The following is a 15,000-nucleotide window of genomic DNA, read 5'->3' as shown; positions in this document are numbered from 1 at the left end:
AGTGTGAACAGGGCCTTACTGTGTACTAAGTGTTTTGAGTGAAGGAAGTGACCTGGGATGCCCCTCCGCCGACCGTGGAAAGTCTCGATGCTCCAATATCCGAAGAGGAACGCGCGGGAAGAACAGACGCGAGCGTACAAAGAGAGAGAAAGAGAGAGAGGGGGGCGAGGGAAGAGGGGAAAGGGGATAACTGTCCATGCACAGAGAGAGCGACCCTCCTGTTAGTTGCCAAGGGCTTTTTTTTTTTCTTTCTTTTTTTGTGGTCAACCGCCAGGAGGTCTAATTGTGTCTCCGGCATGCGCGCCTTCCCGATGATGACGACGACGACAGACGATCCCTTCCGTACCGGGTGGTATTGTCCTTGCTAGCCTAGCTGCAGCCCTCGGATTTATTTATCTCTATAATTATTTACTTATCTATCTATTTTGCTCTTATGTTCATTCTCAACTCTTCGGGCATGTATATTGTCTAGATCGTTTTGCAGTAACCCACAGTCAGTATGTGTGTGTGTGTGTGTGTGTGTGTGTGTGTGTGTGTGTGTGTGTGTGTGTGTGTGTGTGTGTGTGTGTGTGTGTGTGTGTGTGTGTGTGTGTGTGTGTGTGTGTGTGTGTGTGTGTGCGCGCGCGCGCACATGTGTGTGTGTGTGTGCGTGTGGAGAGAGAGAGAGAGAGAGAGAGAGAGAGAGAGAGAGAAAGAGAAAGAGAGAGACAGAGAGAGAGGGAGAAATAATTACTTTATACTCTGTAACCTCGGGAATGAATGGCGGTTTAAGCAAGCCACGGCGCCAAGGCAGAATAAAGACAAACACATACATGCAGGCACAGTCGATCGGCCGACACGCCTCGTGACGTCATATTGGTCGTTCTCTCTCCGGAAAGAACCGCTCTGTTCTTGTTTGGGGTTATGCGTGGGCCGTCTTGCAGCGGGCTCACTTCCTCCGCCGGGGCTCCACCTGGTCGGAATCCATTTCCTATCTTCCCTTCTCCCTCCTTCAATGATGGAATCTGTTGAGGCTTTCCCTGCTCCTTGGGTAGATCAGGGACCTTCTCCCTTAGCTGAATAAAATCACCGGACGGAAGCTATATATATATATATATATATATATATATATATATATATATATATATATATATATATATATATTTATATATTTGTATATATATATCGAGGACTATAATAGTAGTCCTTGATATATATATATATATATATATATATATATATATATATATATATATATATATATATATATATTTATATATTTGTATATATATATCGAGGACTATAATAGTAGTCCTTCATATATATATATATATATATATATATATATATATATATATATATATCTTTATATCTATATCTATATATATATATATATATGTATTTATATATATCTATATATCTATATATATATATATGTAGATATATGTATATATATATATATATGTATATATATATATAAATATGTATATATATGTATATATATATATATATATATATATATATATATATATATATACACAGAGGGAGAGAGAGAGAGATGGACGGCACTCCCTAACTGGTGGTGTGATCGGAAGCGTGCTGGCCTCGCATTCACATGGTTGTGGGGTCAAATTACTCACTCCTATCCAATCAACAGCAAACACTGACTGTTTGTTACCTCTCAGAACCGTTCCCAAAGTGCAAAGTAGGGCAAAGGTGCGGTTTCGGTCTGAGCCAAGAATCACCTCCCGGCATAGGCTCCTCGGCTTCTGCAACCCAACGGCTTCATCGATTGGTCGCTTCGTCTTCATCTGATACCTCGGGTACTATTATATAGTATCGCAGGTGACGTCGGCGTCCTCAGCTTTAACAAGGGTCATCTCTCCCTCGAAACCTCTTCCCCCTACTTCTCCTTTGCCGCCGCCGACACAAGATGACTTCATTCACCTCCGTAGGACATCCCCCCCGCACCCCCCATTCCCCCCTCTCCCTACCTCTCATTCTCCCTCTCTACCCTTCGCTTCTCTCCCTTCCTCTCCCTCTCCCCTAGATCTACCCTCTCCCTCCCTCTCCCTGACTAATCTCGACATCACACAAAACACCTGAGGAGGACACAAGCTCAGGCCCCAGAAGGCCTAAAGAGGGAAGTAAAGGAGTACAGCTTTTGAGAACAGTACAAAATTGGATTGAATTACCATCGGTAGTTATAGGAGTCCCCTCCACAGAGGATTTCCAAAAATATAAAAATATATATAAAATATGTAGAAATGTATATGTGTATATATATATATATATATATATATATATATATATATATATATATATATATAAGATATACATTGACAGAAGGCCACCAAATAGAGAAGCAAAAATGAACAAAGGACAGGGCACTCGGACACATATACTGTAGGTGCAGAACGGCGAAGGGGCAACGTCACCACGAGCATCCTGGGAGTCCAGATATGCAGTGGTTAGATTTTGGAACCGATAAGAATAAAGACAAGGCTTACACACACAAACACGCACATATACACACGCGCACACACACGCACACACGCGCACACACACACACACACACACACACACACACACACACACACACACACACACACACACACACACACACACACACACACACACACACACACACACACACACACACACATACATGTATACAGTATGTAGGCTTTATATGTATGTATATATATATATATATATATATATATGTATATATTATATATGCATATACATATATATGCACATATACATATATATATATATATATATAATGTGCATATACATATATATATTATATACTGTTTATATATATATATATATATATGCAAAGTAGACCACTTGGAAAAATAAACTAACGAAGCAGAGCGCTTTCGTATATTACACCTTCAGTGTAAAAAGTGTTTTGCATTAAAGATGTAATATACGAAAACGCTCTGCTTCGTTAATTTATTTTTCCAAGTAGTCTATTTTGCATAAGTGAACACACGCACCCGTGTTCTTATTAGCATATATATATATATATATATATATATATACATATATATGCATATAGATATGTATATATATGCATATACATATATATGTATATATATACATATATATTATGTGTGTGTGTGTATATATATATATATATATATATATATAGCTTATACGCATACACATATACCACTTTTCTTATGTAATACTTGTTACTATGGAAATATATGGAACGAAAATACGACAGTTTTTCTTTAGCTCCAGACGCTTTGGATACTTTGTCATGGCGTAGGCGTTTTCAAGGAGGCATCTCGGTCATACGAAGTCGGGCTTGTGTCAAAGTGGACGCAGCTTACTTTGACGTTGTGTGAAAAAACTCTTTCTCTTTCCTTACGAAACGAAAACAATACCTATGAGAACGAAGCATTCCTTTACGAACTTCAAATCAGCTCTACTCGATATTCGATGGTTAGAAAGATAGAACATTAATACAGGTAATGTTAAATGTAATAGATACGTATTTTTTATCTTGGTTCTCTCCCATCATGGTTTAATTACGAAGTTGAGTAGTGCATGTGGGGTGTTTAGTATTGATAAGCTTATATATTTCACATCCGTTCATAATATTGTTTACTTTGTCATTCCCGACCTTTACCGTGTAATGTATGGGTTAAGGCGTAATTTGTATGGCGGGTACGATCTGAAAGTAGGGCGATAGATTGGATTTACGGAAATTTCTCTGTACTGTTGTCTGTGTTGAGACTCGTTTTGTGCGGGACAGGGACTAATATCGTGGTGCACGTTGGAATGCTTACCCCCTTTTCTTACAGAAGATCTACATAGAAGAATAAAATAGCCTGGTAGCTGCCAGTAAATACTAAATGGGAAATTCAGAGGCAACCTTTGAGGATAGAATAGCTTAGCAACAACCAGATTGACAGGATATGCCCCCTGAATTGAAAAGATAGTAATACCATTTGTTCCTTGTTATCATCATCATGGCATTATTTTCCTTTCCTGCCATATATTCGCCAATAATATTGCTTTTGAAGTTTTGTAGTGGCATAGTGCCCTGCAGCATCTTAGCCCCTGTAAGAAATTAGACATTGTCCAAACAACACAAAATAATGTCAAGAATAAGAATATACTACTATAAACTACCTTCACAGAAGAATTATGCTCAGAAACCAGAATACTTCACATAGAGCAGCAGAAGAGAATGATTGGTTTGAAGATCTATGTAAGTGCCCTCAAATGCCCCACCTCCTCACATCACACAAAATAGCCTACTAAATGCAAAATAAAAACCTCAGCAGTGCTCTACTCAAATGTCTATTATAACTTGCCCCACAGTACCCCATGGTATATCCACACTAAAAAACATACACATACTAAGATCACAAAACAAGCACTTCACAGTAGATGGCCAAATTGACTCCATCAAACTTCCTTAGAAGTCTACCCATTTGCGAAGTTGTCCCCCAAGAATTACATAGGCATGCTTATGTTCAGGTCACCACCCAGCATTAAGAAAAAAAAATATCAACACAGAATTGGCTTGGCAACAGACTCCAGTTGCCCCGGGTGCAGCTGCATTGCCTGCAACACAAAAGATAAAGAGTACCTCGTGCTGTCCTGTTCCACACTCGCTCAATCCTGACAGCAACACATAATCTCTTCTCTTGCTGACTTGTGGGTTGGACTGGTGGCTGTGGCTAGTTTTCTGGAGGCTGCGAGTTTCCTGCAAGAGAGAACTGGAGCTAAGGATTGATCCACATTGTTATCCTTATGTGTGTTGAACATTGTAATGTAATCTGTCTTATCCTTATGTGTAGTTGTTGCATTGAAGGTATTTGTTGTCTGTTGCCAAGCAATTCTGTATTGGTGCTGATAATGTGTGAATTCAAGATGACAACCTTAATGTAGATGTATTTATTTGATTGATTTACCTAATTGTAATATACAGGAAGGGAGGTGTGGTTAGGGGTTTTTCTCTCTTATTCTCAAATATAAGTTTGTATAGTTTCAGGAAGAAAGGCTGGGCTGTTGTCTGTGTTGTGTTATTATGGTATGTGTCACCAGCTAGTATGATGGGTACAGGTTGGATGTCTACCCTATTCGCATAAGACAGTCATAGAAAACTTGGGGAAGTTGATGTAGAAAGAAAGTGAGATTTTGGGCCTGATTTGAAAGCTGAGCACCAGCAACTCAGGTTGCATCTCTTGATAGAAGTGAGGGTGTTGGTGTGCTTTGGAGGTTGATGGCAGGGAGATGTTCCTGTTTGATTTTCATCCTGTGGATTAATGACGTCTTTTTACCTTCTCCTCTTCCTCTTGCTAGCTGGTGACATAGAAACAGACCCACACAAATACAGCACAGACAACATTCTTTTCTTTTTTCCAGAAATCTATGGGAGGACCCATAAACTGACCCTGGCCATTATAGGGCTATGGGTCTCTTGTTAGCGAAACTTTTGCCAACAGTCATTATTATTCCATCCCATGGAACTGCCTTATGCAGCTGCCCATCACAGGGTCCTTCTGAAAGTGCTTCACCACAATAAAAAGGTTTAAATAAAGTTACATGGCACCAACTTTAATAGATTTAAAGTAGATATAGTAAAGATGCCAAAGGGTTGCTTGAGATAGGTTTAATTCTTTTGATGTTTACATTAGTAACCTGAAGTTCAATAAAATTGATTGGCAGTAGAATAATCATGAGTTGAATATAGATGCCAAAGGGTTAAGCACAGCATTTGAAGAGCCATGCAATATATAATTTTCATAAGTGAGTAAAGAACCTAGTCCATAATTTGTGCAAGTGAATAGATCACTATTATTGATAGCAGTGGTGGCTGTGTTTGAATATTTTTGTAGACCATGGGATTCTTTTTTTTTTCTAGATCCTTACACTGGCATTTCAACAGAATAATTGTGGAGAGAAGGAGGGGCAGATTGTTTATGTGCACTGGTACATGGCTTATCACACTCAGCTGGGGGTCTTTGTACTGATAGTCATGCAGCATTTTTTTTTTAGACTAATCTCCACGCAAATAAGAATGCTTATCAGTTTTAACCTCTATTATCCCTTCCTTTTAGTGTCCTCATTAAATCTCTTCCTTATTGTCTCAGTAACACCACTTCTTTGGTGTGATGTCTTTGAGGATAAAAGTGTTTCTTATCGGGGATGAAATACAATTTTGCACTGAGCCTTTATTGGGGAGTTGTTGGACATGTTTTTCTATCATACAATTGCATTTTACCTGTAGTGATGATCACATGCTTAGATGATGCTTTCATGATGATTCAGCATGGTACTTAAAAACCTCACTTAATGTTTTCTTAAAGGACTTCCTTTTGCTATTGGCGAAGTATTGGTTCCAACAAGATGTGCATAAGGTGTCAACTTATTGCACAAATCATAAGCTAGATTATTCATTAGAAGTTTGTATTTCGTGTTCTTATTTATATATTTATTTTTTGGAAACTAGTTTTCTTCAGATCAAAGGATGATGGAGAATGCAGTGGGATCAGCATAAAAACGGTAGAACCAGATTGACATCATTTATCACAGTTGTCTTACATCTAGTGGCCAACGCCACTTCCCTTTTTTGCAATGAGTAGGTTTACATGACATTAAGCATGAATATATTTGAATCCAGTTTCTTTTAACTTTGTACAAAGCTATTGAATACTTTTTCATGTTCTTTGTCAGAAATTATTTTTTCCCTTATGATGCATGGTAATCTTGTGAAATTAACTTGCATACCATCAGCCCCACATCAGAAATGGGATTCATCCTCTCTTAATGGGGCTTTTTAACACATAAAATGAAAGTGTTGGCCATTATGCTTTCATAAAACATATTCATTGTGGATTTTACTGATGCTGGAATTAGCATTGTCTTATTTGACTGCCACAGTGTTCAGTATCCCAATTTCTGTGCTCATATTACATCAGATATGATAGATGCTCATCTTTATTTCTTGTATAAGATGAAGGATTTGTGGACATGAGTTTTAACATGAAAATGGCCTCCGTATTGTCGATTATCGAACCAGCAGAAGTGATATGTGAAAAACCTCATGGTATTGCATCTAACATGCCTCTTCATTTGTGCATTGTACAGCTTTTTGCGACATTTTGATTGTGTGACAATCTTGAGTCTCTTTACTCTTGATTGTTTTCATTGAGTCAGGACTCCATATCCAATCTACTTGCTTAGTGTGGATGCTTTGTGCTAACACTAATTAGTGATTTTTAGATATTTACCTGGCCCGAATAGGTTTCTTTGGAATAAGAACCATCACAAAAGAGAGGATTCTCTTTCATGCTTACACTGGTCAGTACCTGTGGGAATTTGTCTGTGATTCTTTTCAGAACCATATTTGGACCACAACCAAGTTGTACATTGAGGTAATAATTCCACTTTCTTTTGTTATGTTTTGTCATTGGGAGATCCAGGAACTCTTCCACTCTGTTGCAGTGGTACTTTTTAAGGTGCTGGAGTTGTCTGTACTTCAGGTGCTCCATGATAATTATTCATTCTCACAACTTTGAATAATGTAAAGATATTTTGAAAATCTATCAACATACCAAGATCTTTTTCCCCTTTATAAGGTGGGGTAGCCAAGTCAAAGGCACATACTTACTCCGATGATGGATATTGCTTTTTACTATGCAATGAACAGGTTGCCATTGTAGGACTGTGAGCTCCAGCACCATTGGCCCCCCATGCTTCCACTTGACATTTTCCCTCTCATCTATGACAATTCCATAAGTGGGAATTCAAGATACCCATTATTGCAACTTTGCTTCAAGTTTATATACATTTTTTCCTGTTCTATACGTGCTAATGTTGTGCATCCTTTATATTTGTGCTTTTTTTTTTTTTTTTTTTTTTTTTGTCGTCACTTTCCTGCTCTTAAATGAATAACCTTTTTAAAGTTATTGTTACATAAATCAATTACCTTTTTCCTCTTGTAAGGGGCCAGTTGATTCAAAGCATGCCTTGACTCGTTGTTGGGGTAGAAGAAAAGGTAACAGAATCTAGGAATTCTTTTATAAATTTGTCTGAGAATATTAATGTAACGAAACAAAACATTCATTATCCAATTTTATTTTTGTTTCAAATTATTTATTGTGGTTTCCCAGTGTCATTGCCCTATTTTGATGGATTCATTCATTAGTTTTACTTAGTCAAAAATAGTTTATATTAAAAAAAAATAGGCCTAACCATTGATGAATAGGAAGTTAGTCCCATCACACATCTCGCACATCTGTATTTATGAATTCATTAAAGTATTCCATTTGACCTAGTTTCCATTCCTTTTCTTTGTCAGAACCTCATCCAGTTTAATTTCTCACTTCCACCTCAAGCTCCTTCCAAGAACTCCTTTCATATGTATTTCTTTTTGTTTTCCGTGAATGTCCAGAAGTCTTATTAAATTGCCAGCCTCTTCAACTCGCCTCTCAGTATCTCTGCTCTCATACCTCTTGCCCTATACTGTATATTCACAGTTTTCAAAGTCCCAACTGCTTAGCTACACTTATTAGGCTACCATTAAACTTTGCTTTCTTTAACTCTGCATGACTTTTGATTATGATTCTTCCTTACAATCAAAACTGCATTGCCATAATATTGATCTGGCATTTATCCAACCCTCTGCTTTTACTTTTCTCAACTTTCTCCATCATGATTTTTGTGGAAATATCATATGTGATTATATACTCTTGTCCATCCTATGTCCTGTCTACACATATTAACGGGCTGTGTTATGTTCTCTTTATTCCTTACATATTATTTATACTTCTGAATACAGTATGGCAAAAGGTTTTTGCCATCACTTTTTCCACCACCTTAGTTCCCAGTCTGTTATTTATAACCCGGATACCCAGAACCTTTGTTTTTACCAATTCAGGTACAGATGAAGGATCCCTTTGTTTATTTCAGAGGTACCTTCTTGTTATTTCCCACAAATATCACAAGTAACACCTAAAACCTAGAAAATAATAACTGGATGCATTAAAACAGTAATTAAACATCTTCACTTAAGAGCCTTCTTATAGAGCAGGAAATGAGAAGGATAAGCATAAAATTCAACGCAAGAGCCTTCAAACCCACCCACCTATTTTGTTACATCACTGAAACATGGCCCACCAAATGCAAAATAACATAACAGAAACAGTATTCTATAAGAACTGACCCCCAGAACCACAATACATCCATTAGAAATATAAACACTTGGATAAAAAAACAAAACAATGTTTTCATAGCCAAATTCTTTACTTCACCAACCCACAGAATACAACTCAGCAGTAGAACAATCACTTCCAAGTCAAGCATGATATTCAGGTCATCACCTGCACTTAAAAAAAAAAAAAAAAAAAAAAAAAATATATATATATATATATATATATATATATATATGTATATGTATATATATATATATATATATATATATATATATTCATATATATATATATATATATATATATATATAAAGAGATAAGATATATATATATGTGTGTGTAATAATAAAATAAATACCAAAACATTTTCAGACAGAAAACCAACATCATTTGATACAAAGGGATACCATGAAGATAAATAAAATAATCTGGGATCACTCACAATAAAAATATATATATGTGGAGGTAGTGAAGATAGGCACTCCTTTACTACCAGGGGAAGGGTGTCAGGCAGGTGAATAGAATAGCTTGGCACCAACAAGAAGAAAAAGGAAAATAATTCTTTGGTGAGTGCTTCTCTCGTTGGGGCCAGTATTGCAACAAAGAGGGAGAGGTGAGTAGTAGTAGAAAGGAGGCATAGCAGAAGCAGAAAGTTATTGGAATTTCTTTTTGAGTAAAGATGAGTCCAATCATGAAAGGAATACGTTAAACAAAAGGAGATGTGCCGCCTAGTGTGAAGGTTGGTCAAAAGGAACTTGACAAAGGTAAAGTTGGCCTTCGAGCCAAAAATTTCATAAATCAATCATCAATCAGAGGTAAAAGTGTTCAATTATTTGGGAGACAATGTATGGTGAAATTTTGAATTGCAGGAGATTGTAGCACTCATTGCAGCAGGGTAGTGGTGGGAGTGCTCGAGAAAGTATGGAGAAGTAATGCATCATTGAAGATGTTAAAAACAGGGTTGCTTTGTAAAAACGACTTGTGGTCTCTAGGGGGAAATATAAATGGTAGTGTTATGATAGAATTGGAGTGTGTACAGCTTAAGGTTGGGGGTCAGGATAATGATAATTGATGCCTCTGGTTTTGCTGACTAGAAACCCGTAGCCCCACAGTAGTCTCCAGTTGTCCTTGGTCCCTCCAATAAATCTCTATTGGAAGAGAAGTTGTATTAGCGTGGGTCTGTTTTGATGCCACCGGCCCTGTGGATACCGTGTCGAACTCATGAATAGGTGGTCGTGAGTTCGATTCCCGAGACCCGTTGCGGACTTGCTGCGTTGGTTCCCGACATCCCTGGCCAGGTGGGGAGGCGACCTATCATCAGCCTCAAAATCACCAGCGGCTTGCCGCAGCTGACAGGGCTTTGCTCTACCAGGGGTTTCTCACTTCCCACTTCGCTTGGAAGAGAGCAATTATTGGATGTTACAATGATAACAAAACAGGGTAGTATAAAAAACAGACCTGTATAAAACATTGAACCTCAAATGCTTCCTTGTTTATGAAGACGAAGAAAAACTTTGGGGGGTTAGAAGAAGTAGGCAGGACAAAAGAGACAAAGACAACGAAGGTGTTGCAGGTGAACTGTTTAGCGCCTCTGACTCACGGCGATGCGGGCCCGAGATCGATCCCCGCCTATTGACCTTCGATTTGTCTGTACATGAACTCTGAGCTCTCATAAGGAGGGCAGTATCTATCACAATGTAAATACTGTCGGTGTGTACATGTATCGACAACCCCAGGCAATAGTTGGCCATATTGATCCTAACCTAACCTAGCCTAACCCAAGGCACAGAAACCATAAAGAGTGACGTCGATATCCTGGTGCAACTCAGCCTGCAGATAGATTGCACTATGGCGCACTGGGGTCGTTGTTGCACTATTTCTTTTAATATCCTAAGTGCCCGACGTACTTTAAACGGCCAAGCGCGCGACGAGAGAGGCGTCACCTGTAAGCGGGCGGGGTTCCCACGAGACTGTCGTCGAACTTTGGAATATGCCTCTACCTTTAAATGTTAGGAGTTTGCCCTGGAACGAAAAAAAAAAAAAACTGTTGACAAGTTCGTACGCGGCTGTTCCAAGGTTCAGCTTCCGCAACGGGATGTACTCCCCCCCCCCCCCCTAATTGCCTGGTGACTGTCGGAAAAACTTGTTCAGCGTCGTGGCGGGGGAGGGCGGTACCACCGCATCTGGTGTGAGAAAAAAAGAAAACACCCGACGACAACCAGAGAAAAAAATCTAAAATTGGAACAGTTCTGCAAATCGAATTGAGTGTGACCCACTTTGGCCGGCGGCTGGTCGCGGCGTTGCCTTTGGGAATACGGTGACGGCACACTCGACATTTTTGTCTTTATTCTGTCTAGCAGCAGACTATTTTATTCAGTTGGTGGGGGTGGGCCGTTGTTGGTCTAGCGGTAGGAGGTGAGACTTTATGATTTTATCATCAGCTTCCTCGCCCCCCCCCCTCGTTACGGTGACGTGTAACGGCGCTGTGTCGTCCTACGGATAGAATCGCGGGTGAATTGTTGGCTACGAGATGCTGTGTCATATAATCACTTTTCCTCCAGACGATTTTATTCAGTGGCGAACAGGGTTTACGGGATGGGATTCTAGTCAAGAAACGAAGTTTCTCTTTCTGTTGTAGACTCGATATATGGTGATAACATAAAAAAAACGAAATCTGTGATTCACCACAAACCGTCAGCCAGTAAATGGTCGTGCATCGACGGATCACATTGTTTACCTCTGTCGCCAGTAACCACATCCTTTGTACTTGGGGACAATGTTGTGGCAAAGGAGAGAAAAAGGGCAGCAGGACAGAGAGGCAGGGAGAGAAAGAAGACAAGTCACTGGTTGGCTCTTTAAAACGACACGGGAACAGCATTTTATTACTATTATGACCAGCACACTGGGTGCTCGCTGGTCGAGCGGTTAGAGCATCACTACATGCGGCAAAGATCGAGGTGATAGCAGTTCGAACCCTGCCCCCAGTGAGTTGGATCAAGGGCATGGTTAATTAAAACCGCTGCACAACGTCCTCTGTAGCCATCTGATGGGAGTTTCACTTCTCACTCTCGCCTTCTGTCCCCTCGCTGCTACAGAAGGGTGTGGAGGGGCGGGGGTGCCACGGAGATTAGCCCCTGTTCACACTAGCGGTTTGAACCGCGACGGAACCGAATAGTCAAGGAAAAACTGCTTTGTATGTGGACGCCTCCGTTGACTTGCATTGCAATTGAACCGCAGCGGTTGAAATCGCTAATGTGAACAGGGCTTTAACCTTCCGTAGCCGTGGGACCGCGGTTAAGCATCTCAAGGTGTGCCTACAAATCTTCATAACCTTCTGAAACCAGGCGGGGGGAGGGGGGCGGGGCGGAGAACTCGTGTGTGGACAGTGGGTAGGGGAGGAGGGGGTTCGCCACCTTGTGCCATATTTAGCACAACTTCTCCTTGGTGGATGGCCAAGTGGGTGTCTGAGAACGGGTTACCTTCCACCCACACTCTCCCCTTCCCTTCAATTTCTGTTTCGGGTTCAGCCACGGGAATGTAGCGTTGTTGCATGGCACCGCGTGGTATTTACACTTTCCATGACGACAGTGCCTCTTGTCGCCGGCGACAAACTGTTTTACCCATCCGGTAAATGCGTCATTATGTCGCTACCGTATTTTCCGGCTTAAAATGCGCATCGGGTTATAATGCGCACCCATGCACTTCGTTATCTCAGTACACAGATAGCGAGCACCGACGTATAACGCGCATGCCCGATCGCCATCTAGCGCGAGAATCGAGAACACATTTTAATTGTTCAGTAATGTCACTGTTATGATAAAAGCAATCGGCACATTATTCGGTATTGTCCAAGCACTGAAAATTAATCAGCACCCTTGGAAAACAAAAAACGCGCATAATGTACGAATTACACAATGAATACTAGTATAATCCGCATGCATTTAAAAGTTTTTAGTGTCCGATCGAATGGAATTGAAGTCCACAACGAAAGTTCACAGGTGCGATAAAACAACCAGCACATTGTTCAGTAATATCCTAATGCACAAGTTTGTAGGAAATATACAGAAAAATTTCGGGATTTTTACAGAAAATGTGCATTTTATATCTTGAGGAAATAATTCGTCTTTATCATTTTTTATTTAATACTGAAACAAACTACAGACGGTTTCGTTTTAGCTTTGAACCTGCAATGATGGTGGTGAAATAGGACAGTCTCTCATCGAGGTGACGTTTAGTTCATATAACTCCCGAAAGAGGGTGTTGTAGTCAAGTGTTTGACACGAGTTTATGAACTGCCGCAACGGAATTTATACCATACCTAAAGTGAAGCAACAAAGCCAACATAAATATTCTAACTAGGATGCTGTGAACATGGGCAAATATCATGAATATTGATCATGTTTCATGGTGTTTAGGCCTATTTAAACATGAAAAATAAGATTCAATAGATACCTACCTATACCAAATATTTATATAGCCCATGCTGGCGTATTCTTTCATGTCACCATGGCTGTTCTTTTTGTTCTCACGGAACGTCACGGAGAAGTGTGCCGTCCCGACTTTGTGACGGCCAACGTGACGTTGTTGTGAAAAAATTACGGGTACACACACAGCCGCAGAATTTTTATCGTAGGCCGTAGATAATGCGCACCACCGGATAACGCGCACCCCCCATTTTTAGGCCCTTCTAACGGAAAAAAGTCGCGCACTATACGCCGGAAAATACGGTAATTGCTTCATTATATCGAGGACGGACTTGTATCAGCTCATCTAGAGCGATTCAAGAAGGAAATAGGCAAGAAATGGTTTGCCAACACAGTGAACGAATGGAATAGAGTTAGTAACCATGCACTGAGCGCTGAAACAACTGGTTGTTTTAAGAGAAGGTTAGATAACTTTATGGGCTGGAATTATAGGTAGTAATGGAAATAAAACTGCCTAATGTAGGCCTTATGGTCTCTTGCAGTCTCCTTCATTCTAATGTCAGGCCCTCTTTCACTGAATGATATCGCCTGGCGGCAGATAGAACGCATACCTCACTCCTCAAGACGGATCTTGGAAGTTGCAGGAAAGATCGGTGATTCTTGTGTGATTTTCCTTTGTTACCAAGGCCGTGGCTGCTTCGCTACGCTGCCCTTTGTCCTGGCCACAGTGGACGGCGCCTGGTGACTTTGTTGATGGTATTGGTAGTTGTTCAGGGAATACCAGCGCTTCTATCCTTTGGGATATTATAGCACCGAATACATTAGGTGAACGAGGTGAAGGCCAGTGGAAAACAGGGACAAGAGAAATTGTCAGCATTCTTCACAGTGGAAATGCGCCTACAATCAAAAGAATGCTACGTACCTTTGGTCCGTAGAGATGCCACTAAACTTAGTCCTGGCTACATAAAACTAAAGTTATTGATACCTCAGATGGCGAATTCACTTTCGTTGACATCTCAAAGGAGGTTAAGATAAGTTCACGAAGGGGTTTAAGACTATTGGCGGTTGAGTTTTACTGCTACGATGACAATTTCTTGATATCCTGCCGCTAGCCGATTCAATTCATCCGAGGATGGAGGGTGAGTCTTTGTATCGAAGGGGGTTAGTCGGGCGGTGGGGGAAAATAACGGGAACACATAAAGTCTTGCCTTGAAACTGTTACGTCACCCGCTTCTTAAAACGTGGAAACCCAGGGCGGAGGCGATTGGCTGTTGCACTCGCAAGGCGCTGCCTGATTGGCCGAGAAGGAGGCGTGTTGGGGGCTGGCCCGCACAGGTGATCAATGAAATCAGTGGAAAGGTTTGATCTTAATTTCCGATATATTTTCCCAGTTCGACAGTTTACGTTCTTCA

At 40.3% G+C, this 15,000-nt stretch overlaps 2 protein-coding genes across 8 annotated transcripts in view; one reads left to right on the top strand and one right to left on the bottom strand.

The window, feature by feature from the left end:
- Positions 1-5,413, bottom strand: part of LOC143025318 (uncharacterized) — a 59,045-nt gene extending 53,632 nt beyond the window's left edge. Inside the window, exons 1-2 of the mRNA XM_076184792.1 lie at positions 5,405-5,413; positions 4,598-4,688 (exon numbers count right to left, since the gene is read on the bottom strand). Coding sequence (XP_076040907.1) covers positions 4,598-4,688; positions 5,405-5,413 — 100 coding nt within the window. The remainder of the gene's footprint in view (positions 1-4,597; positions 4,689-5,404) is intronic.
- Ucp4A (Uncoupling protein 4A) overlaps positions 3,301-15,000 on the top strand; it is a 64,001-nt gene continuing 52,301 nt past the window's right edge. For 4 of the 7 annotated variants that reach the window (XM_076184858.1, XM_076184859.1, XM_076184851.1 and 1 more), the window contains exon 1: positions 13,116-13,162. In XM_076184858.1, the coding sequence (XP_076040973.1) occupies positions 13,131-13,162 (32 nt within the window). In that variant the 5' untranslated portion in view covers positions 13,116-13,130. Of the gene's footprint in view, positions 3,468-6,573; positions 6,593-13,115; positions 13,163-15,000 lie in introns of those variants that run through there. The other 3 variants (XM_076184863.1, XM_076184856.1, XM_076184853.1) reach the window with 3 other exon arrangements.

The sequence above is a fragment of the Oratosquilla oratoria genome, chromosome 5, assembly GCF_046742065.1.
Source record: "Oratosquilla oratoria isolate Oo_2021 chromosome 5, ASM4674206v1, whole genome shotgun sequence".
Classification (NCBI taxonomy): domain Eukaryota; kingdom Metazoa; phylum Arthropoda; class Malacostraca; order Stomatopoda; family Squillidae; genus Oratosquilla; species Oratosquilla oratoria.
The sequence above is the reverse complement of the archived record's forward strand: the minus strand, read 5'-3'. Positions and strand labels throughout refer to the sequence as shown.